The sequence below is a fragment of the Pseudorca crassidens genome, chromosome 10 (genome assembly GCF_039906515.1).
Source record: "Pseudorca crassidens isolate mPseCra1 chromosome 10, mPseCra1.hap1, whole genome shotgun sequence".
Lineage (NCBI taxonomy): Eukaryota > Metazoa > Chordata > Mammalia > Artiodactyla > Delphinidae > Pseudorca > Pseudorca crassidens.
In genome coordinates, this window is record NC_090305.1 from 43670359 (window position 1) to 43696131 (window position 25773).

General features: G+C 39.6%; 1 protein-coding gene across 3 annotated transcripts in view; it reads right to left on the reverse strand.

The window, feature by feature from the left end:
- COL21A1 (collagen type XXI alpha 1 chain) overlaps positions 1 to 25773 on the reverse strand; it is a 185782-nt gene that overhangs the window by 70536 nt on the left and 89473 nt on the right. For 2 of the 3 annotated variants that reach the window (XM_067753472.1, XM_067753470.1), the window contains exons 2-4: positions 22070 to 22124; positions 8614 to 8667; positions 8469 to 8522 (exon numbers count right to left, since the gene is read on the reverse strand). In XM_067753472.1, the coding sequence (XP_067609573.1) occupies positions 8469 to 8522; positions 8614 to 8667; positions 22070 to 22124 (163 nt within the window). Of the gene's footprint in view, positions 1 to 8468; positions 8523 to 8613; positions 8668 to 22061; positions 22125 to 25773 lie in introns of all 3 variants that reach the window. The other variant, XM_067753473.1, reaches the window with a different exon arrangement.

Genomic DNA, 25773 nt, shown 5'->3' on the forward strand with positions numbered 1-25773 from the left:
AAATCAATTTTTAAAAAGATGAACAGCCCAGTAGGAAAAAATAAAGGATATAAATAAAAAGCAAATTACAGAGAAGTAACAATATTTTCAAAAATCATATGACACGTACTTTATACCTTATTCACTAATAAATGATTGCAAATCAAACCAGTACCATTTTTAACATATATTGATGAAAATCAGAAATTTAATGAAATTCAGTGCTGATAAGGGTGTGAAGAAAGATATTTCACACACTTGTTGGGGGAGTACACATTTTCTGGAAGGTAAATAGGCAATTTGCCTCAAAATTTAATTATGAACTTAACGCTTTGATTCTCTAATCAGTTCCACTTCTGGGAAATTTTCCTGTGGTTATACTCAGAGAAAGTTACTGAGAAATATATACAAAGATGTTCATACAGTCTTGTTGATAATACACACACGCACACACACACACACAGTATGGTAAGGAACCACAGCATCCCTAAGTTAGAGGCTTCTTAAACTGGGTAAGAACAGCCCCTATAAGTCTGTATCTATGTTTAACCTTCGGTTTACAATTTCTTTCATGAAGCCTTTTTGAATTTTCAACTTTCCTCTCAACTCCTAGAGTTTTATTCAACTCTCATCTTTGGCACTTAACTTTTACTCTCTTAAAATAGTTACTTTGTATATGTTTTGTGCTTTATTAGACACCAATCTCTTTGAAAAAAAATCCGTTCTTGATGCATTCTTATTTCGTCTTAGTAGACATGATTATTATTTATCAATATTCAGATTCTCTCTACTTCTAAGCATATGGGGAGGCGGAGGGAATCATGCTTTCCTGACTCTTGAAGTTGGTGTGGTTTACAAAATTTGCTCTAGCTAATTAAAGATGAATGGAAGTGGTTTATGAGCCACTCTTTGATTCTCTAGGGACCTGCTACTGTAATTAGTTAAAATCTAGAGGGTGAAACTTTTGTTAGCCTGAGTCTGCTAATAAGTGTGCAGTTTGATGAGCAATAAGCCTTTTTTGTTTTAAGGCATTGGCATTTGGCATTTGTGTGTTATTGCAACATAACCTACTCTATCCTAGCTGATGTCTCGCTTGTGATTAATGATAATTTACTGAATATGCAAATACTTTCATTTTCTAAAATATAGTAAACACTCTTGAGTCCTCCAAGAAAATTCCAATAAAAAAATTGTTTTGAGGAGTCACACTCTTGATTCCCACTGAGTTTACAAGAGATTAGAATAAAAGAGAATCCAAGATTTGCAGTAAGTTGGTTCCATTTTCCCCAGGTTGCCTCGAAGAAGCTTCCTGACTGATAACAAGCCTTTGATGAGCCTGCCAATCTCACAGGTTGATCTAGAGTCTCAGTCTCCAAAGTTACATCAAGATTATTTATTTGAGTAGCAAGAGAATATGAAAACTAATATTTTAAAAATCTCATTCTTTCAAAATTTCTCAGTGTGTCTGTGTTTTCAATGCACATAATCCTTTATTCAGTAGCACAGCATATAATTCATACATATATATGGGACTACATGCCCCAAAGACTTTCACTGCAAAGATTTTGCAGTTTAAAAGTTTGATAATCTACAATCTACAGGGAACTATCCCTCCTCCCTTGAGAGAGTTTTTTTTTTCTTTCTTAAAGCCTTTATTTTTGAGACATGGAGGAAACATCTCACAGGTACACATGCAAAAGTAAGACTATGAATCCACTATCATGGCACAATCAGTTCAAACCATCACTTATCTAGCCAACCTCCTCCTCCCTCCCCTCCTCCCCGCCTTCTTCCCCCCTCTCCTCCCCCTCCTCTCCCTCTTCCCTCCCCCTCCCCTCCCCCTCCTCCTCAGCTGCTCACAGGCATTGGGCCTTCTCATGGTGCAGGCATAGAGCAAAAGAGGAGGAAATCACACTATTAAAAATAATTCTGGCCAAAGCAGAAAAATATGGTGAAAAGAAAGGAAAAGAAAGCCAGACTGAGATACAGACATTTTATTTCAACCCCTGATCCTTGAGTAACTTCAGACAGATGACTGAAGTTCCTCATTTCTCAGTTTCAAAACTGTACAATAGGGTTCATTTACTTTACAATTAATGTAAAACGGGCAGAGCATGACTTACTCTACTAACCTCATAGGACTTTTTGCGAGGATGGCATGTGATAGGCAATGCATGTGGATAATATCCACACAAGACATGTCTAAAATAAAACAGAAAAACGTACACACAACAGGAAACACCTTCAGCACCCAACATGTCAGAAGCCTTACACATCTTCCTGTTCCTTCTCTTCTCATTTAAAAACCACTAAGTGTCACACAGGACCAGGACAAATAATGATTTCCTGGGAAGTGTTTAAATCTACTAAAATGTTCCCTCTCTAACCCCTTGGGTTTGGGCATCACCATTGGACTACTCAGGTCTAGGAAAAAAGTATATTCCTAAGCTCCTAATATACGGTCCCTGCCACAGTTTATCAATGACCATAAAACAGAGCACACCCAAAATGAAGATGAGAAATAAGAGTTTAGAACCAAGATGAAGCATCCTGTAAAAATTCAATAAAAGTTGTAAGGTTCCCAATGATGCCAGTAGAGAAAAAGGAAACAGGACAGAAAGCAGCAGAGCAGCCAAGAAATGAGGCAGGACATAGAATGAATGGTTCATCACCATAAACTGAGATGTTGAATCCATTATAGGGCCCTAAAAGAAAAGAGGCTGAAAGATCAGAAAACAATCAAAACTTTGCAAAAACATCCACAGAAGTAGTGAAAACCTGAGCACACACAGATCAGCACCACATGGACAGACAGAGGGATGCTCAACCAAGCCTGACTTTAGAAAACATTTTGGGAGGCCCTGCTGCTTTGGAAGAAAAGCCTCTGAGGAAAGGAGGTAGGAAAGAAGGAAAATGTGGTACCACTCCTTCCATAAGAAGGAGGGAAAGTTTTCTGAAAAATTCCTGCTTGTAACAATTTCACAATTTCTCCAGATTCAGATGAAACAAAATATTTATTAGAAAAAAAGAGTGTGTAGATATGTATTTAATAATATTTTATTATTTATTATGTGAATTATACCATTAATTATACCAATATATCAATTATTGCCATGCTTATCACAAATATGTATATATATTTGACACATACATTTAAACTCATATACATTTATATTTAATAATATTACAATAAAAAACTCAAGGGAGGAGAGGAAGATGTGGTACATATACAATGGAATACTACTTAGCCATAAAAAAGAATGAAATAATGCCATTTGTAGCAACACTAGAGATGATCATACTAAGTGAAGTAAGAGAAAGACAGATATCATATGATATCACTTATACTTGGAATCTAAAATATGACACAAATGAACTTATCTATGAAACAGAAACAGACTCACAGACATAGAGAGCAGACTTGTGGTTGCCAAGCAGGGTGGGGCAGGAAGGGGTTGGGAGTTTGGGATTAGCAGATGCAAACTATTATGCAGAGAATGGATAAACAGCAAGGTCCTACTGTAGAGCTTAGGAAACTATATTGAATACCTTGTGATAAATCATAATGGAAAAGAATATGAGAAAGACTGTATATGTGTATATATATATGTATGTGTGTGTGTGTGTGTGTGTATAACTGAGTCACTTTGCTGTACAGCAAAAATTAACACAACATTGTAAGTCAACTATGTTTCAATAAAATAAATTTTTTAACATCTTTATTGGAGTATAATTGCTTTACAATGGTGTGTTAGTTTCTGCTGTATAACAAAGTGAATCAGCTATACATATACATATATCCCCATATCTCCTCCCTCTTGTGTCTCCCTCCTACCCTCCCTACCCCACCCCTCTAGGTGGTCACAAAGCACCGAGCTGATCTCCCTGTTCTATGTGGATGCTTCCCACTAGCTATCTATTTTACATTGGTAGTGTATATATGTCCATGCCACTCTCTCACTTCTTCCCAGCTTACCCTTCCCCCTCCCTGTGTCCTCAAGTCCATTCTCTACGTCTGCGTCTTTAGGACAGGAATAAAATAAATTTTTTAAAAAAGAAAGAAAAAACTAGTGACACAGAAGAGAGGGGCTAATGAATAACACAAAGTAATGGAGAAGGATGAGACCCAGAGCACAGAGGAGGGCTGGACATTATACATGGACAGTTCATCCATATTAACAGAAGAGAGGGTAGAATATAGGTACACACACAGCAAAGAGGGTAAGTGGGGTGGGAAGAGGTTTAGGGAATTCCTGTCTGATTGCTTCATAAGGGGCACTTCAACACTGTGAGAAACAATAAGGGATAAACGAAAGATATTTTCGGAAACATTTACAAATCGCCATCATCATCATCATCATCATCACTAACTTACAGTGTTTAATTTTGGCCAGGTACATGCATGATTTTATACAGTCTTTACAGCAAGGCTATGAAGAAATACTTATAGTCCCACTTTCTAGATTTGGGAAACCAGGTTTAAAGAGATTAAGAAGTATGACTAGGAAGGTTAAGCAGTCTGAAATCAGGGCACAGCCTGGAACCTGTCACTGCATTAAGCCTCCCCATCCTGCAAAACACACACACATAACCCCGTGTTTGGGTCATGGTGCTATCAGAAAGATACACGGGTAGATTACTCTCTCTATTCTAGAAATAAGAGAAAGATGACCACTTTCCTAAGTTAGTTCTATTTCTCCCTCTTATGTCATTACTGGCTTTGTTTTATTTTTTTTGTCTTCAGGAACTCTGCAAGAAATAAAGCAACTAGCATGTTAAATTTTTTACATATTATTCCCTAATAACACTTTTCAGCTTGGTCCTTTATTACTGTTCTCTCAACATATATATTGGAGTTCCTTGATTATGACCAACTATGTAATAGATATCGCTATAACATCACTTCAGCTTTTGCCTTTCAAAGTGCAGATAATGGGGTTTATTCATGTAAGAAAGGCTCGCTCATTACATGATACTCTGTTCTGGATGCTGAGAGCAACGGGACAGTGAGATCTTGAAAGGACAATTCAAATGTTTAACACTCTAATGAAGAAACTAAACAAAATGTATAATTGGTTCCATAAGGATACCTTAGATAGAATTAATATATTTTATTTCTTAAACCCAGAGAAACCAAGTGATGAGTTGGTACAAATCTGGCTAGATTAAAAAAATTATTAATACTTCCTGTGTCTCCAGAATTGCATTGCCATAGAAAGTTTCATACTCAATTACGAAACCCATATAAACAATTAGAAATACTCAATTAGAAAACCCATAAAAACCAACCCAGTTTAATGTAAGTTTTAACAAAATATATTTCTCGGGCTTCCCTGGTGGCGTAGTGGTTGGGAGTCTACCTCCCAATGCAGGGGACGTGGGTTCGTGCCCCAGTCCGGGAGGATCCCACATGCCGCGGAGCGGCTGGCCCCGTGGGCCGTGGCCGCTGAGCCTGCGCGTTTGGAACCTGTGCTCCGCGTACCGCAAAAAAAAAAAAAAAAAAAAAAAAAAAAAAAAAATATATATATATATATATATATGTCTCCACACGATTTAAATATATTAGGTTTCCTTAAAGCTGAGGAAATTCTTTGAAGTACTTAAAGTATTTCTTAGAGTCCAAGGAATAACACACCATTGTAAAGCAATTATAAAGTCTAAAGTCTAAAGCATGTTATAAAATGAGTTACCAATTGAAGACAATTTGGTGGATAAAGGGTCCTTTTAATTTTGTAAATTCAGGGGAAGAAAAACCCCATGCAAAATCTATACACATTCTATTTTCTGATATGTGAGGAACAAAGGTTACAGTCAGCAAGAAAGTGAATATAATTTTAATTATCTTAAGTGGAAACTCCTATGGGAGTTTCAGTGGAAATCCACAAAATGGAAATTATTCTGGGAAAATATCCTAACAGAGAACATTACGGTGTGGAACAATCCCCTAAAGGCCATGGGTTATGCCTGGAAAAAATGCCCTGAGCAATCACAAGTCAAGGCCATCTCCAGGGTATGTTTTCAACCTTCCCATTTCTGAAAATTAACAAATTGTATTCTAGAGGAACACCCAAGGAAATGCCTTTAACTAACTCACTAAATTATTGTAGCTCTAAATAAAGAAATCCCTGCAGCCAGAAGGAATGTAAGGAGGGAATTTAGAAGCAGCATGTGGTGATTTTAGGCCCACAATGACTGTGTCAATCAGAGCTGACACCCAAACAATGAACTTCAGAAAACGACACTGAATGAAATCACTACTGGTCTGAAAACAAAGAACTTTACATAAACATACATCTTATTCACCTTATCTTCTTTAATAGAATGTGTGGCTTTGTAAAAGTACTATTTTAAACAGAGTGCAATGACCCAAAACAATACAGCAGTTACCTTAAGATGTGACTAATAGAAGTATTGTTCTTTTTTAAAAATTTTTGTTTTATTAAAGTATAGTTGATTTACAATGTTGTGTTAGTTTCTGATGTATGTCAAAGTGATTATATATATATATATATATATATATACACACACACTTCTTTTTCATATTCTTTTCAGTTTGGTTTATCACAGGATATTGAATATAGTTCCCTGTGCTATTCAGTAGGACCTTGTTGTTTATCCATCCTATATGTAATAGTTTGCATCTGCTAATCCCAAACTCCCAATCCATCCCTCTCTCCCTAGGCAACCACAAGTCTGTTCTCTATGTCTATGAGTCTGCTTCTATTTCATAGATTATTGTTCTTTACTTTTAAATAAGGTATTTTACTCCAATTCTTTTAAGATAAATGAATAAAAATCCTCCTTTTTATTTTGGGTCTCTAAAACCCAAGTCAGCACAAAAACAAATAAATGTATTAACCCATCCACTCCTAAATACACTTATTCATACATGCATACTTTTATATATTCCCCACATCCCCAAATCAGGCTACTTGTGAGAATGTTAAAGAAACAGCAACAATCTTGTAGACTAGAATGTGGGTGAGGTGCCTGGTATGTGGTCTCCTAGGAACAGGTATCCACACCTTCCTAGTGGAATCCCCCATTCTCCTAGAGGAGGTTGGAGGTCTCTCATGATACCTCCAGAGCATACAAATATAAGACATCTCCATTCCTGTGGGCCTGGCGTGCTCTTCAGCACCTCTTAAGATGCACCTCCATCATTTTAAATAGGCAGAGATTGCCAGTGGCTAAAAAGATTCATAGAGGCCCAGGGCCATTGAGGAGAAAAGAGGATTTTGTACCACTTCCTCCAGAGTTCTATCAATTATTGCTGTTGTTCTGCCTTCCCTGGCTCTCCCCACATTATAGAGCTGTCCTGACATTCCATCTTCTCTGTTTCTTTCCCAGACACTAACCCTTCTGTTTGCTCTAACATTTCTTGCCCATGACACATGCCAGCCCACCCCATGTGACATCCCAACCACAACCTCGTTCCTTGATAAGCAAAACAGAACAACAAAACAACAGGCATTTATTTAAGGAAAACCCTGTACCAGGGACCACACTAAGTATTTTTCATATATTATCGCATTTAATCCTTACAACAAATCTGTAAAGAAATCCCCACTGAGTCAATGTAGAAAATAAGATTCAAAGACATCAAGTCACGTGCCAAGATCAAACAGTTTGAAAGCAGTAGACCCATCATAAGATCTTCCAGGGGTCCATCCAGAGATGGTACTTGAGCAGCTACAATTTTCTATAACCAGCATAAGCAACCAGAAAAACATAAAATAGACAGAGCCCAGATCAGTGTTTCTCAAGTGTGAATTCTGTGCACACTATTTTTAAAAGGCAATCATTTTGCAAGAATTGGAGCCAGAAAATTAGTTCAGGTTTTTATCAAGAGCAAACAGAAGGCCTTCAAAGAACATAGAAATAAGACTGTGCTTTAGGAATTAAGCTAACAAATCATCATGGGGATTCGAGCAAATTCCAATGGGCATCTTGGATGTGGACCAGCTACCTGGATGCAGGACTAGATCCCTGGGGAGGTACTAAAATATTGAACATATTTAAAGAACATGGCAAATCTCAGAGCTGTAAAAAAGGAAATCAGACAAATGTTGTCTGTACCCACTGAATCCTTACAAGAGAGAGAAGTCCAGTAAGGCTAAGATAGATTTCTGCTGTGGAGATGGACATATGGCTGTCTGCGGCTAACACGGGAACACATTCCATTCACATAATGCTCTTCCCTCTAAGAAGGTAGCTCCTTACAGAGCTTAATCACAGAGAAGGAACACGGTACCAGGGCAATGCCAATACCTGTGCCATCTGACAGTGGTCATCTAGTGATAACCACTTTGATCTAGTGATAAAAGCCTCCTGTGAGCTTGATCAGCCAACAGCCACTGACACATTTCTGAGCTGACATCTTGGCATTCACCAAGACGAACATTATTGAATGCGAGTCATCACAGATTGCATCCTTTGTCTCTGAGTGACTAAAACAACTGAACACACCTTTGCTTGTACATATTTACCTTTTCTCCATCTCTCCCCAGTTCTCCTTTATAACCTGGTAGTCCTCGTGCTCCCTAAATTAACCACAAAATAAAATTCTGTTAGTTATGTGTTTTGGTTCACTAGAAATGGTATTTCTAAAATATGTATATACAGATCACATACTTGTATTCCTGGGGATCCTGGAACACCTGGTGATCCTGCCATTCCCTGATATCCCTGAAGAAGAGGAAACAAGAAGTAATTAATATTTCATCATATTTACACAGAGCAGCCCTCCATTTCAGAATTCATTCCTTCTCACATTTCTCACACCTTATGACTTCACTTCGTGACTGTTTAAGAAACCAAAATAACAAAGTGGCAAAATGCTTAATAAGGAATTCACATCCTTCAGTCTTTAGGGAAAAAGGTCTGAAATATCTCTAACTCAATAAAATTATCCAGAAATGCTTTGATTAAAAGGAAGGCTCTGGGAGGGAAATAGAGAGACAATGTTCACAGTTGCTGGAGAAATGTTCTGCACATTAGAAACATATTCAATGTATTCAAAAGAAAAACATCTAGGATTGGAGGATTAAACAAATGTAATACATTTTTAAACTACCTGATTATGGCCATCCGAGTTAACCTCTGGAATAAACTACACCTGGATGAATATTATTCTTCAAGGTAAGTCTATAACAGCCTTTGGTTTGCCCATTTTAGAAAGTCTACCCCCCGAACATGGCTGTGACATGTCGCCACACCTTCCAAGGCTGAGCCATCTGCTGAGGTCACTTTCATCTCCACTTCTTCCTACACATCCCTCCAGAATCTGGAGCTTTGGTAAAACAGCACAACTTTTTCAGACAGAGGCAAAGTATTCAATCTTCACTCAGCACACGGCAACTAAACTCCAAAACAAACTTGCAGTCCCTCAACATTTATCTAGGTTTACCAGGCTCAATATTGGGTTGACTTGGACCACTTGGCACCTGCAAACATTTACTTCTCTTATCCACATCCCATCTTCCTCGGATCTTACTGTTTGGGTACAGTATTCTGTTGTCAAGAGTTACTTACACAAATCTCATTAATGTTTCCAATAACATCTTCATTCTTGAATCTAAAACCTTCATTTCCATGTGGCTATTCATGGGTGTCTGCATGGATCTTTGTATTCACCCACTCACTTGTCAGTACATTTTTAGCTGTAATTTCAGAAACATCAGAATTCCCTGCTTTTCCAGTCCCATTTTCAAATATTCCTCTTACTATTCTTTGCTAGCTATACTAACAATAATAGCAATACTAATGGTTGTCCCAGAAAGATCAGTCTTAGATTATTGTTTTTCTCCTTTTATATGCACTTGAAGTTCTCATTTTATAAAATGCTCTCAGCTACTCCCAGGATGAGGATGACTATATAATTTCCATAACCAACCATCAGCCTTTCCCCATTCAGTTGTTCACATAATTATGTTTTCTCCTGTATTCCTCAAACTCAAATATTTCTCGAGTCCATTGGCCCCATCCTTAAACATTTTACTTCACTGTGAACGAGTCTCATAAGCAACCTCTTTATACTCCATACAAAAACAACCTGCAATTTTCAAACTCATCATCTGCTCTCTGGGCTGGCACTGTCTCTGTGTCACTGGATTATGCTCCCTTGAGATTAGGGACCAGGTATCATTTATTTCTATATCTCTAGCATTGAACAGAGCATCTGCTACATATTCTGTTAATCAAACGTTGGAAGAATTCACTTCCAAGTCATCCGTGCTGCACGCAAGTGTGAAAAAACTCTCTTTCTCCAAGGAATCACGTTTGCTTGAGCTGCTTCCGGTGGCAAATTGAAACTGTTAGTAATACTGCGTGGCTCACGTTCTCAAGATCAGTGAGGAGAAAGAAGAAAGTCAAGCTACACAGTTTGTTCAGCCTGGTATCTCTGCCGGTCTAGTTATCACTGAATCTCCTTCACTCTGGAATCAGATGGGCCTAGAATTGTATTTCAGCTGTCACTGCTAGCAGACGCCTACACAGAACCAGGTTACTTATAAATGCCACCTCCTAGGATGTTCTTTAGATCCTTCAAAACCCTTGTGCACCCTCTGGATAGTCCGACATGACTTGAAACATGCTATTGTAACTGGAATAAATAATATAACAATGATTTATATAGTATTTATCATGTTCCAGACTACATATTTCATATATGTTAATTCACTTAATCCTCATAGCCACCCTTTAATGTAGGTTCTACATTATCCCCGTTTGCAGATGAGGAAACTGAGAACTTGCCAAAAGTTGCGTAACTAGTAAGTTGACAGAGCAGGTGGAAATACCTTCTTATCAGAAAATGCATCATGGCACATCCAATCTTAGGATTCTAGAACAATTCATCGGATTCAAGGGAGTCCATTTGCCAGACTGGTTTTAAGTTGGTTAGAATTCTGAAGACCCAGAGGAAAGGAATGTTCATAAAATTCCTCAAAAGAAAGTTACTATGTATCAAAATGGTTGGTCATCAGCAAAGTTCGCATTTAATGAATTATTTTCTTTCACATTTTTTCCAAAAGTTAAGCCAAATGTCGTATCTGCTTTATTACTTTTTTTTTCAGAAAGTTAATCTTTTGTAGAAGATCAAAAGCTGCCATACCGGGCTTCCCTGGTGGTGCAGTGGTTGAGAGTCCGCCTGCCGATGCAGGGGACACGGGTTCGTGCCCCGGTCCGGGAGGATCCCACATGCCGCGGAGCGGCTGGGCCCGTGAGCCATGGCCGCTGAGCCTGCGCGTCTGGAGCCTGTGCTCCACGACGGGAGAGGCCGCGGCAGAGAGGCCCGCGTACCGCAAAAAAAAAAAAAAGAAGCTGCCATGCCATCTCTCCCCTTCGAAGAAGAAATAAGGGAACGTGTCGCATTTGTTAGAGAGGGCACATCATATTTTAATGGATTAAAGCAATGTGGAGATGCCCCAATGTTCCCAGCTCACCTCTGACTTATAATGTGACCTCAGGCAGACTCATCACATCCCCAAATCCTGGGAGGCAGCACAGTGAAGTGCAAAGGCAATGAAGTTTGAAATTGGAAAAGACCTGGGGCTGAATTTTTCCTCCTCCCTTGACTTTCTGTGGGACTTCGGCTAAGTCATTTTGCCTAGCTAAGCCTCAGTTTCTCACCATAAACTAGGATAATAATACCCACTTTGCTTCTGAAAAGAAATAAATGGAATCAGGTGAAAAAGTCTGGCAGGCATAAGGAACTCAGTAAAGGTGAGCTTCTTTCTTGTCTTCAGACTCAGTGACTATTGTGCAAAGCCATGAGAACACTTCTGCAGAATGTTATTTTGTAGTCTTAATGGCCACCGTTAGAGCATGAAGAATGGCATGGCTGGGCATCACATCATGACAACCTTTCTTCAGAATGCATACAGATCTACTGCTGAACGTGTGAACAAGGTCTCTGTGTATTTTTTAATGGCCCTGTTTGCTTTGTCTTTAGAAGAACTGCAATACAGGAATAATCAATGCTTCCCACACTATAAGAACCAGCTTGTTGTTTTCTTAATGTACGATGAGATGCATTCTTGAAAACTTAGTTGTATCAAGATATTCAATGATTATTTTAGAAGCTAGAGGAAGCGTGATTAGCAACAAAATAAAGAAAAACCAAAACCACATTCAAGCTGGGAGATCCCAGGGCAAATCACCAGAAGAAATTGGATGAAATTCAGAACAACAAATTTTGGACTAAAAATCAGGAAAATAAAGGTTAACGGTGAGGAATATTACAACACAGAACACTTTCCGAGAGGAGCAAAAAATAAAACATTGGTTGACTCATAGCAGGGTACATTAAAACAAGAAAAATGCCCTAAAACAGGAAAAATGATAAGCTTTTTATATAGCTTACTGAGTTTTTCTTTTCCTGAGTATAAAAGTGTCTGTCTTTTCTTGTAGAACTGTAACTTTCACATGATCATTGACCAACTAATCCTGTTCAACATTAATTTTGCCATTTCGCAATTATTAGCAGGCCCAGATACCCACCCTACCCCCAACTGCAAGATTTCTGAGAGTATGTAAGTCTTTTCCATGTTCACACAAAGTCTCTTTGTAAATGAGTCATTTTTAGGAAAAAAATATTCTCGCTGCCAAATTGTAGGGTTGAAGAATACAGAATCAATTTACTTTCTTCCATGATTCAGAGTTCCGATGCTCCAGGAAAGATGTATAGCTTTGAAAAGGAAATTAAGAAAATAAAATCATCAAATGTGCAAAGGTCACAGTCTCTTCTGAGCCCAGTTCTAACCATACCATAAAATATTCTGCCAATCTAAATGTACAGATTTGTTTCAGTAGTGAGGATAGAGTCATTGGTTTCCTTTAAATATTCTAAACTTAAAAAAGAGAATGAAATCTAGAGAAATCTCTTTGGATGTCACTCTCCTTTTTAAAATATAAGAAGGTGATTTAAATTTTATACTATTACATAATTTTCTTCAATGTTTCCCAGAGTTCCAACAGAGTCTCTTATGTACCCAGCCAGGGTAACTAGGTAACCAAAATTAAGTGTATACTTTTAATGTGCACTGTGGATTCCTCTAGGCACTGGCAGAGTTTATAACTCTACACAACTAAATTCTAAGAATATTCATAAATCTGTCTTTCCAGGTATATCTACTACAGAAACTAGTTTGTTTGTCACCTAACCCAACTATGAGTCAAGGAGTTTATAGGCTTTAACTGATTGCTCAAATTATTTGAGTAATAGATCACATGAGTATCTGTAAAATTTCACCTGCACTGAGATCTAAGAAAGAACTGTGATGCCATAACGGTCAAAGGGTAGCAGTCAGGGGAAGCTTCTGGAAGACACAGGCTCAAAGGAACAGTCAAGGAAGCACAGTGCAGCAGAGGGAGCCTTTCAACGTGTCCTGCGGTGTGACGGGATGAGACACATCCACGGAGAAGAAAGAAGAGAGAGAGCATGAGGAAGCAGCCTGCAAAACAGGACCAAAATGGGAGGATGGAGGCTATGCACACAGCATTGTGGGTCTGATGAAGGACTTTGATCTCTATCCAAGCCACTCAATCAGGGGCTCACACAATCAGACTTGAGCTTTGCACATGAAAGGAAAACACTGCCTGCCTTTGACAAATAATCTCTGCAGACACAGTTCTGTTCTCAGATTCACAGATGCAATTAAACTTAGCTAAACTGCCTCATTGCCTGAGTGAAGCTACACTTAAAGTTATACTAAGATTATTTCAAAAGGAGAATGCACAGCTTTTTAAGTTAACTGATACCTTCTTAGTAATTCTTATTTCCCACCCTAAATCTCTATAGTTATGCTTTATGTTCAAAGGATGATGACCAATAGCTAAACCTCATTCTCTCTCTTGCTGTCCTATCTTTTTTCACAGTACTTCCCACCATCTGATATTATTTACGTATTTATTATTTTATAATTATGAATTTATTACCTCTCTCTCCCCAGTGGAATGTGATATTCAAAACAGCAGGATATTTTTTCTGTTTTCTTCACTGCTATAGTCCCTTAGCCTAGAAGAACACCCAACAAATATCTAGTATGTGAGTGGATGAATGAAAGAATAAATAAATAAGCAAATATATAAATATTGAGTCCAACCAGTCACCAGTACCTAGGGCTCTAAAAATAATAGTAGAAACAGCCCTGCATTCATAAAGATTACAATCAAAAGAAGACACAATGTCAGCATGAATTGACCTTTAAAATCACAAGTGTTAGGTGTGCCACCAAACAATTCCTTGAATAATTTAATTAAATATACAGATAGCATTCATATACATGTAATGATTATGTACATATTATTATTATTGTATATACTACCTGTATAAAATATAATGTAATCTATTTACGAGACGCATGACATAAACATGGAAAGATCCATATATAAGATTTACATAAGGGGTGTGTTGAAGAAAAATGAAGTAGCTAATCCACTAAGCTTTGTCTAGGAAAACTTTATAGAAGAGATGAGTTCTAAATAACGTTTTATTAGAGAAAAGGAAGATAAACTGCCCAAGCAGTGGATACTTCATTTGACACAAATGGTCCACATTTTTTTTTTTTTTTTTTTTTTTTTTTGCGGTACGCGGGCCCCTCACTGCTGTGACCTCTCCCGTTGTGGAGCACAGGCTCCGGATGCACAGACTCAGCGGCCATGGCTCACAGGCCCAGCTGCTCCAAGGCATGTGACATCTTCCCGGACCAGGGCATGAACCCGTGTCCCCTGCATCGGCAGGCGAACTCTCAACCACTGCGCCACCAGGGAAGCCCAATGGTCCACATTTTAATCTATCAGTGAGACGTTCATAGGTGTGTGTGTGGGGGGGGGGTTGTTTAATGGCAGCGGAGACAGGGAGACCATAAGCATTTTTGGTAAAGAACCAAGACTGAAGGGAAGTGAGTTCAGGTGGAAACTGTTCTCTCTAGAAGGATGTTTCATATACTGCATAATGAGGCCACTTCCTGTTATTCTTTTTTCCAAGCTACATCATAGCCATTTCTTTGGCCTGTAACCTAATGTATCTCATTTTCCAGGTCCTTCATCTTCGTGGCACTTGGACCCCAAACCCCCACAGCTCTTAAAAGACTGAGTCCACAGTTGGTACCATATTCAGTTCAGAGTCGGGAAAGAGGAAAGCATAAAAATCTTGTCTACTGGGTCCTATTGTTCTATTACTAATTATCCACCCCCCATCAAACTTACTCTACAAGCCTAGTTCTCCTCCCTTTCCTCCTTCTCTCTACCACCATTCTGAAGGATTTTAGAATTTGAGAAGAGCATCTTTGCTGGGATAACACCTGAAGCTCAGTAACTGCCCCCCCGACACCCCGCCGGCTGTCTTCTGAGTTTACTCTCTTCTTCAGAATGAATTCCAGATCCTATGTACTCCTAAAGTGTAGTATCCCAAACCAAATCCAACACTCCAAAAGCAGGATTGTAGTCTTCCATAATACATACATCACATATTACTAACAAGACCAAAAATTGCATCAGACTTTGAGGCCACACATTACATATGTTAATTCCTCTTTTGACAAGGCTAAGTTTAAATACCGCCTCACAGGCAAATATTCTGGTTGAATTTCAGTTTGTTAGAATGGCCATCCTCCAAGTTGACCAGAGCTTTTTGGATCGTCATGTCACCCCAAATGCCAAAATAAATTCCCAAAATGAAATCAAGAATCAAAAATTCTTGAAAATCATATTAAATCAATGAACATAGAGTATCGAATGCTCAAAAAAAGACCACTGGAAGAAACAGCAAGAGAAAATATTTAATTGTGGGGGAATTTTACTTTTCTAAAAATTAAAACCAAATTTGTAAACCAAATAAAGAGAAGAACTATTGACATCTATAGCAAAGGATTCATTATCTTAATGTATAAGAAGTGCATTAATTGAGATGCAAAATACAAGAAAGGACAGTTCACAAAAAGAACTCCCTCTGAATGCCAGACTTCTATCCTCAATCACCCACTTACAATTTCTACTTGAACGTCTAACATAAAAATATGATCTATCCAAAGGCAAACTCCTGACTCCCCTTCCCCGATTTTCTCTACCACATCTCATTGGAGTCACCCTTGACTGCTCTCTTGCAAACTCACATCTGATACATCAGTAAATCCTGGGGGCTCTAACTTCAAAATATCCCCAGAGTGTAGGCAATTCCCTTCCCCTCGCTCCTACCATCCTGACGCCAGTCGCCCTCATCTCATTCCTGGATTATTTCAAGAGCCTCCTGTCCTCATCTCCCTGTTTTTGCCCTCATCGCCCTAACATCTATTTTCAACTCAGAAGTCAGAGTCATTTCTTTTACAAATAAGTTATGTCACATTACAGCTTTATTCAAGACCCTCCCATGGCTCCTGAGTTCACTCCAATTGAAACCAAAGTCAAGTGGTCACAAGGGCCTGAAGGCTCTAGGAGGCCCCTCCTTCCTCCCACCTACCTTACACCTTCATCTCGGGTATGTGCCCCACCTCTCTATGTGTGGTTTGAGAAGGCCCTGTAACTTTGAAATTCCCCATCTGTGCTGACTACCACTTCTACAAGGTTTAATCCCCCAGAGAAAGTGGGCCCCTTCTGGCATCTCTGGACCATCCAGGGGCACACTGATGGGTGTGGGGATGGAAAGGGGCACTGCATCACTGAGGTTGACCTGCTGACCAGTGCACTCTTGTCTATTGGAAGTAGTGCATGGTCAGGCTTCCTGAGTCAGTTCTTAAGGCCAATATGGAAAATCATCTCCAAAATGCTGAAGCTTGGTCTAGCCCACCTTTCTCTCTTAGCAAATATGACTTTACTGAAATCTTAGAAAATCAGCATTGGAGAGAACCTTCTTATTTTCCAGATGAAAAGACTGAGGCCCATAAAAGCAAACCAACTTTCAAAAGCAAAGAAGAAGGCAAAACAGCCCCAGATCTCTCCAACAACTAGCTGGGGCTTTAGGTTCAGGGAAGTACTTTCCTTCATGAAGAGTAATTAATGACAACAGAAAAGAGATGGAAATGAGCACCATAAAAATACAAACTTCTACAAAATCATAAAATAGTCCTATTATGTTTCTATAAATGGCCTTCTTTAAAAAAAAAAAATCAATGTCATAGCAGTGCAGTGCCTTTCATAGCTGTACTACTCTGAAGTACCTAACAGGATATATAAATATTTCCTCTGCCTCTTTTTTGATAATGATAAAATAGTAAAATAGTAATATGCTCAGATACTGTGCTGAGAGAAGCTATTTAACTGATAGAGAAATTAGAAAGCAGTGGAAGGATTTGAAAATAGTTCTTTAATTTTGGTTGAAGGCATTTTCCTTATGAAAATTAGTATTTCTCCAGAGTGGAATAATTTCCTATTTAAAGCTTCAGTTGACTTGGCCTGGTTATGTGAAAAAGATTCAAATTACTGATTGAGGGGGGTTGCACAGAGCCAAATCCAAACAAAGCAGAATTCCCTTAGAATTGTTCCATCCAAGTTTCCTTGGCCAGATGGCTTCAATCACCAGCCAGAGGCCCCACCCACACTGCCCCACTCCCGCTGTGCTGGCCCTGGACACACACTAATGACCCTCAGCTGTTCTGGCTCCCAGGCTCACTTACTCTTCCTGCCTGGTCACCTAGCCTCTTATCTCCTGCAGAGGGAAAAAGACAAGGGAAAAGGGAGATATTTAAGAAAAAAGTCATCCCTTTAGGTAAACAGTATTGGGGTAGTGTATCAGTTTCCCACTGCTGATGTAACAAATTACCCCAAACAGAGTGGCTTAACACAGCACATACTTATGTTTCCAGAGGTCAGAAGTTCATAATGGGTCTTAGGGAGCTAAATTCTTGGTGTCACTGGGAGGTTGAATTCCGTCCAGAGGCTCCAGGGGAGAATCTGTCCCTTCCCTTTCCCAGCTTCTAGATGCTGCCTGCATTCCTTGGCTCACAGCTGCTTCCCTCTGATCTCTGCTTCCATCACCCACCACATCTCCTTCTCTGACTGATACTCCTGCCTCCCTCTTATAAGAACCCTTGTGATGACACTGGGCCACTCAGATTAACCAAGAAAATGTCTTCATCTCAAAGTCCCTTTTGCCATGTAAGGTACCATACATATTCACAGGGTTTGGAGTTAGGATGTGGACATTATTCTGTCTACTACAGTAGGTTTCTTCTTTCTCTAACATCAGATATTACCTAATAGCATCTAACATCTAATGTCAGATACTACAGAGCTATATCTATACATACACACACACAAAAACACAAATATACATGTACTGAATGAGATGAGACAATAAGCCTACTATAGCTTAAATGAGAGTCACAGAGTATAATATCCATGATTATTGTATCAAGCTAATTATAACTAATTTCCAGTACTTCATTCATGGCAAAAAGGGCAAACTAGAGCTGATAGCCTGTGGAAGGCACTCACCTCTCATTATTGCCTAGGACTTTGCACCACTAGAAAGACAAAAGCCTAAATAATTTGGCAGTGCTGTCAGGGGAGCTCCGTGTCATCACAAGAGGCCAGCAGGTGACAAGTCGACATGTGAGGTGTCTCTGCTTTGGAGTTGAGACAGCACTGCAGCTGCCAGCAACAGAGAGAGCATGTCCCATGGAAGGGGTCTCCAGGCAGAGGGCTCATCTTCATAAAACCCATCCCCCTCAGTATGATCAGGGCAGAACTCCCCCAGGCCCTCGGGCAGTATCTTCAGCGGGATGAAGGGGTTGCAGTGAGGGAATTCACCAAGGTCACATGACACCTGCAGTTATCGCAAGAAAGGGATGGGTTATAAGAGAAACGACAAGGCAAGTGTTGGCACATAATGGGAGTTGAAGATAAAGGCAAAAGGGGGAGATGCTAGGTTTGGAATCCATTCATTTCATTCAACTCAAATAGAATCAGTCTGATGATAAACTTCTTATCCTTGCACCTAGCAATTCCTGTACTTTTTGGCTTGGCCCTCTAACCCCCATTTGAAGCTTTAACTGCCTAGACTCTTATCCAGGCCACACTTTTCCTCTTGTGACTGGAACCAATGCCCTCTTACCTACCCAAGGATTTTCTTCCTGTAAATATCCCTTATCTCCCAAATCACTGAATTTTCCCCTTCTGCCTCATTTTCATCATCATATAAACATGTTCTAACATCTCCTATTGTTTCAAAAACCCCTTTATCCCACATCCTCCCCATGCTACTGCTCCAGTTCTCTGTTCCCCATTACATCCCTCAGAAGTATCTATGTTCACTGTTACCATTTTATCTCCAACTGTCTCTCTTGAACCCATTGTTTAATCCTGCTTTTCCCTGAAACCCCATTTATCAAGGTCCCTAATGACCTCTATCAAGCAAATCCAATGGTCTAGGCACAGAGCTCATTTTTATCAACCTCATGGCAGCAGTGACACAATGAATGGCTCCCTTCTTCAAAAGCGTTCTGCACTTGGCTTCTGGGATTCCACACCCTCCCTGTGGTCCTCCTACTTCACTGACTATTCTTTCCCAATTTCCTCAACTGGATCCTCCTCCTATTTTTCTCTGTAACAGAGCCCTAAGCTCAACTCCCTGCCCCCTTCTCTTCTCCCATTATCTGTACTTACTCCCTGAATGATCTCATCGGCTCTGGCAGGCTTAGATACATCCACATGCTACAGAGTCCTAACTGTGTGTTTTCATTCTCCGACACATTCCTGACTCAAGATTCCTGTTTCTAATATCCTAGGAGACACCTTCAGCAGGTCCACAAATGCATTCCCGATGTCTCCCCCCCAAACTTACATCTCTGCCAGTGTCGCCCAGCTCAGGAAATGGCACCACAATTCACCCGGCTGCCCAAGCTAAGATCCTCTGAGGCTTCCTTGGCACTTTCTCTCAGCCCTCACATCTAACTTGACAGGGATTCTTCTCAGCTTCACATTAAAAAATACTCCGGACTCTGACCACTTCTTCTCTCTTCCAGCACATCGCCCTAATCCAGGCCACCCTTACTTCTCACTCAGAATGTTGAAATAACCTCCTCCATGGCCTCCTGCCCCCACTCTTGCCCCACGTGAATGAAAAATGCCACCTGCCATGTCAGTAAACAAAGGATATTGCAGCCATCAAGCCGTCACATTACAGCCACCCAGACCGTAATCCCTGAAGCAATTCAGGATGGAAACAGGATGCCCACCATCAAGCCCTCAGCCACTGCAGCCGCCCCCAGTGATGTACCCTGAGGGGACTCAGGATGAGAAAACACAGGACACTGGCCCCAGATAGCTGAGGTGCATATCAAAGGAATGATTTCAATGAGCCTGGACTCTTGCATCTTCCCATACATAGAAAAGCACTAAATTCCTTAACTTGAGATGTCTGGTTTTCTTTAATGAACGGTAATCTTTTGATGTTTAGACTCCCTGACCTTTGTTGCAAAAACCCCTCTATATCCTGGCCCCTCCCTCACCTCTTCCGAGCAGTCCCTTAGAGCTCTCTGAGACACTGCCTTCCAGGCTTGAAGTCCTCAGAAAGTCCGCCGAATAAAACATAATTCTCAACTTTTAGGTTGTGCATTTTTTCAGTTGACACATATAATCTGCTGTCCACAGAATATTCATATTTATCTTTCTAAATAGTAAGTCAGACCATGTCACTTCCTTTCTGCAGGCCCCCTCATGGATCCATCACACTTGGAGTGAATCCCACGGAGTCGGCTCAACAGCACCACCCCCATCTCCTGGCAGTGCTTCAGCTCCAAGCTGGCCACCACTTTGTCACCTCTTCAGACTCCTTTCTTTGACATCTCTCTCAGAGAGGCTCACCTGTATATTTAACCCCTTTTCCATGCAACACGGGTGTGAAAGGTGCCAGCACACTGCCACTTTGAAAGTTGGCTGCATTTTTTATATTAAATTTGTCAGCAAACCTCTCTCAGGGACTGAACAAGTTCCCTTCTATCCTGATGGTTGGGGTGCTGGTGGTTTAACATGAGGCCTGTGGTTCTTTCTTGCCTTGAAAATTATTGACGCACAGTATAAACCTTCCCATGCTTCATGGAAAGAGTTAACATCTTGTGATAAAGTCTCCCAGGAGATACTTTTTTTTTGGCGACAATTATTTAACATTCAAAAGCTATTACCTCATGTTTATTTACTGTGATAAATATGCTGACTTACCTGTAAAAATTTGCCTAAGTTGCTTTAAAGTGGTTTTGCTTTATGTTTCCTTAATTCATAAATATCCCTAAAATTCTCTTGAACCTTACAGGATATTTGTTTAAGTCAGATTATAAGTATACTCCAGTGCACATATTCTGAGGAAAATAACATCACCTTTAGAAAGATCTTTAACTTGAAAACTTTAAGGCACGAAGGGGAAAAAATAAAAGGATTTCTGAGCCCATATATTCATTGATATTGAGAACTCACTGGGCAATTTTTTAATGTAGCAAAGATGTATGCAGTTGTGAAGATACCTAAAAGGAGACTAGAACACTACTTCTATTGACCAAGCTAGCCTTAATGTGGCCCTCAGCTTGACTAAACTTTAGCGGCCTTCCTCCCAAGTCTACACCCCTGATTTCCCTTTTCCTACAGCATTTACTTTAGAAAACTGAAAATCAACCATAAATTCTTTATCTGCCCCTTTGAGATGTAAATCTTTTTAAAAGCTTCTTGCCAGTTTTACAACCCAGGTCTTTCTCCAGGACCTGAGAGCCATCCCGTTGAAATGGAACCATTAAGGAAACAGCACCCCAAAACCCATTAAGGAAACAGAGGAGATGACCCTAACTTGGACAGGTGCCAAGTAGCAAACACAGATGGTCTAACCTTGAGGAAGACGTTTGCCATGCTCAGGAATAACCCCATTTGCTCCTCCCATTGATCAATCTCCCCTTAAAGTCCTCCAGTACTTTTCTCCCAGCTCACCCAGCCCTCAGGAGGCCTCCCTCCCCCTGTTTCAGCTGTGTGGAGTTGAGCCTCTCTCCCCTATTACAACAGTGTTGAGTAAAGTCTTCCCTGCCTGTTGAATTTCGCCCAGTGCAATGTTACATTGACCCTATAATCCCAGTACTGGAGATGACTAAGCTTTCAGTACTCACAGGCTTACCATCTTGACCAGGTTGTCCAGGGTATCCAGGGTTCCCAGGCTGTCCAGGGTCACCCTAGAGAGGAAAAAAAGTTCTCAGTCCAAAACAACCAACCACACTGATTCAGCCAGAGTCCATCAAGGTTCAAAGCCAATTCCATTATTTGCAGCTTTTTGTATATTGAAAAACAAACAAAAAATAAACAAACAAAGATGGAAATCCCAAAATAGGGTTAGAAAAATGCTATCATATCTACCTTAAAAATTAAAGGCTTTTTATTATGTAAAACTTTCAGGGATTTAATTCTGTGAGCACAACAGGTATAACAAGGAAAGTACTTTTCACTGATGTAAAACATCAGTATTTATAGCAAGAGACATTTTTAGAATTCTGAACAAACTGTGCAATGTCAGAACAACTATGGTTTCAACGACAGTAGTATTTCACTGAGAAATCTATAGATTTAATTCTATTCTAGATGTTACACTACAGATATCCATGACCTATGATATAATAATTCAATTGATAATTATTTTTTAATATGATATCACTTACAGGTGGAATCTAAAATATGACACCAATGAACTTATCTATGAAACAGGAACAGACTCACAGATATAGATAGAGGACAGACTTGTGGTTGCCAAGGGGAACGGGGGTGGGGGAGGGATGGATTGGGAGTTCGGAATTAGCAGGAGCAAACTATTAGATATAGAATGGATAAACGATAAGGTCCTACTGTATAGCACAGGGAACTGTATTCAATATCCTGTGATAAACCATAATGGAAAAGACTATGAATAAGAATGTGTATATGTGTGTGTGTGTGTGTGTGTGTGTGTGTGTATATGTTTCATTGAATCAGTTTGCTGTATAGCAGTAATTAACACAAAATTATAAATCAGCTATACTTCAATAAAAAACAAAAATAATTTCTACCTTAAAAAAAAGTATTTTTTTTAAAAAACAGCCCATAGGCTATGTGATCTTCCATGTGGGACTCAAGTTTACAGCTGCACAACAGTTATTTCTTTCAGTCCAGTCAGTGTGTCTCTGCCTATATTTATAATCTCATTTTAACATAATGATAAACTTCTAGATTTGAATATTTTCATGAAAGTGAGGCCCAAGCCAAAGAACTCTGCACAACCCCCAGAGTCCCTGAGTACATTTCACACCTAAAAAAGGACCTTTGTCCTAACAAACCAGAGACCTTCAAGGAACATTATTCCATACAGCCTGGCAACGAGCCCAGGCCCAACAGTCAGTACTGACCAATCAGATGGTCACCATCCATGAAAAAGGGCAATGAAAACAACATTTTTTGTGAAGTGAGGATGTTTTATAATTTAATTCTAAGAAATACTTCAAAACATAATATGAGGGAATTCCCTGGTGGTCCAGTGGTTAGGATTCTGTGCTTTCACTGCCGAGGGTGCAGGTTCGATCCCTGGTCGGGGAACTAAGATCCCACAAGCTGAGGGGTGTAGCCAAAATAATAATAATAATAGTAGTAGTAATAATGATAATATCATATCCATGTATTATGGAGTCCATGAGGTCCACATGCGGTATCTCCCCTAAAAACATCACGTGTCGGCCATCAGTATTGGTAAACTACCACAGACAGACAACTGATTTCAATTCAGTGCTTCATAGCTACATCAAGTAATCATTCACACATACCACAGCGATTATACATTAACTAAACACCAGTGCTAAGGGTACTTGCACAGAGCCAAATACGCTGATCTGAAATTCTACTTCAGGTTACTGGCGAGGGAGGTTTGTTCCTGAAACATAACAGGAAAAATGGAAAGAACTGTGTGAACTCTATCAAGGAACCAAGGAAGAAAGGATGGGTTTTTCACCTACGATTGCCCAAGAGGTTTAGCTTGTGGAAAGGCTGAGAAGAAGGGAAATGCCAATTTTAAAAGAGATCGAAAAAGAATAGCTGTAAATCCAGGGAGAAAAATAACACAGGAACATGTAATTTCTTGCTGAAGAGGTACAATTTGTAATTCTAATCCAAAGACACCCAGTGTCAGCTGAACATTAAGGGAGCAGCATTCCTGTTCTCTAGGGGTTTTTTTTTTTTTTTTTTTTTTTTTTGCGGTACGCGGGCCTCTCACTGTTGTGGCCTCTCCCGTTAAGGAGCACAGGCTCCAGACGCGCAGGCTCAGCGGCCATGGCTCACGGGCCCAGCCGCTCTACGGCATGTGGGATCCTCCCGGACCGGGGCACGAACCCGTGTCCCCTGCATCGGCAGGCGGACTCTCAACTACTGTGCCACCAGGGAAGCCCCTAGGGTGTTAGATTGTTTTCTTCTTATTTTGAGAGGTTCCACACTAATCTCTGGCCTCCCTGCCATTTTTATTTAACTATGTTCAGATTGGCCTCACTGCCTTTCAACAGATTTGATCTTTTTTTTAACTTCTGGGAAGACTCTTCCTTTTCCATTTGAGTTAATATAACAAAATTTCCAATCACTGCACCTTCCTTGTTACTGCATTTTCTCCTGATGTATTTTTCTACTGAAATGCTACAGCAGCTCCCATATCATTGATCATTTATTCATAACAAGAGTTTTCTCAAAATTTTCCCTTGATGGGTCTTCATTTATCATTTGGATTGAGACTCCTTGAAAACATGGTCAATATTTTCTCCTTTTTTGGACAATGCTGGGTACCAAGTAGAAGTTCAGTAACTATTTGCTGACTATTTCCAATCAGATCCAATCTCCTGTTAATGACCTCTTTACTTGCAGAATATTAATTATCAGCAAAATCTAGGACATCAAAAGGATCTGAGAGGCTTTAACTTCTACAATGATGAGGCTGAAATAAAACTTTGGCATGAGAAGAAACGGGATTTGTGTTTTTATGCTGCATAAAAGTACAAAATATACTTAACAATAATATTTTAAATGAATCAAAACTAAGTTTCCAAGGGAAAAAAATCATCCACAAGATAAATCCAGTGTGACTTCTTAAGGCACAGGTCAACAGCCCCAAGATGGAAAATAATCTCTTTTGCAGGTTCTATTATTTCTAGTAGGTTTTACTGGTTATTTTGACTATTGCCCTACTGGTTTATTTGCAAAAACTCGGGTAGGTTTGCTGTTGTTGGAAGAATAAAGTAAAACCCTAACTGATTTTCAAAGAGAAGCCCAATTAGAATAAAAATTCAATTTTATTACTGTAATAAAACCAACTTTTACTGACTATTTATTATATGCTAAGCACTGCTCTAAGAGATTTACATGCATTAAATTACTTAATCCTCACAATAACCCCATGAAGCAGGTAATTTTACTGCTCCCATTTTACATATAAGAAAACTGAGACCCAGGAAGGTTAGGTAACTTGCCCAAGGTCACAAAGCAGCAGTAGAGATGGGAACTCAGTCAATTCAGCTCCAGACTCCATGCTCCTAAATACTGCTCTCTCTGCCCACATCAAAATGCATACACTGATCAGAACCCAACCCAGGGAGAGCTAGCAAATTTAACACGGAAAAAATTTTCCAGATACATCAAATTAGACATATGACCTATAATTATATAACTGTGACTAAATTCTCAATCTGCTTTCTTCTAATTTAGTTGAAACATTTGCAATTGAAAAAAATAAGTATTCAGCTGAAAAGCAATTCTTACTTATGATGAATTGATTTTGTGCCACAGGATTTCTGAGTTGCTGACAGGAATGGGAACATCATGGAC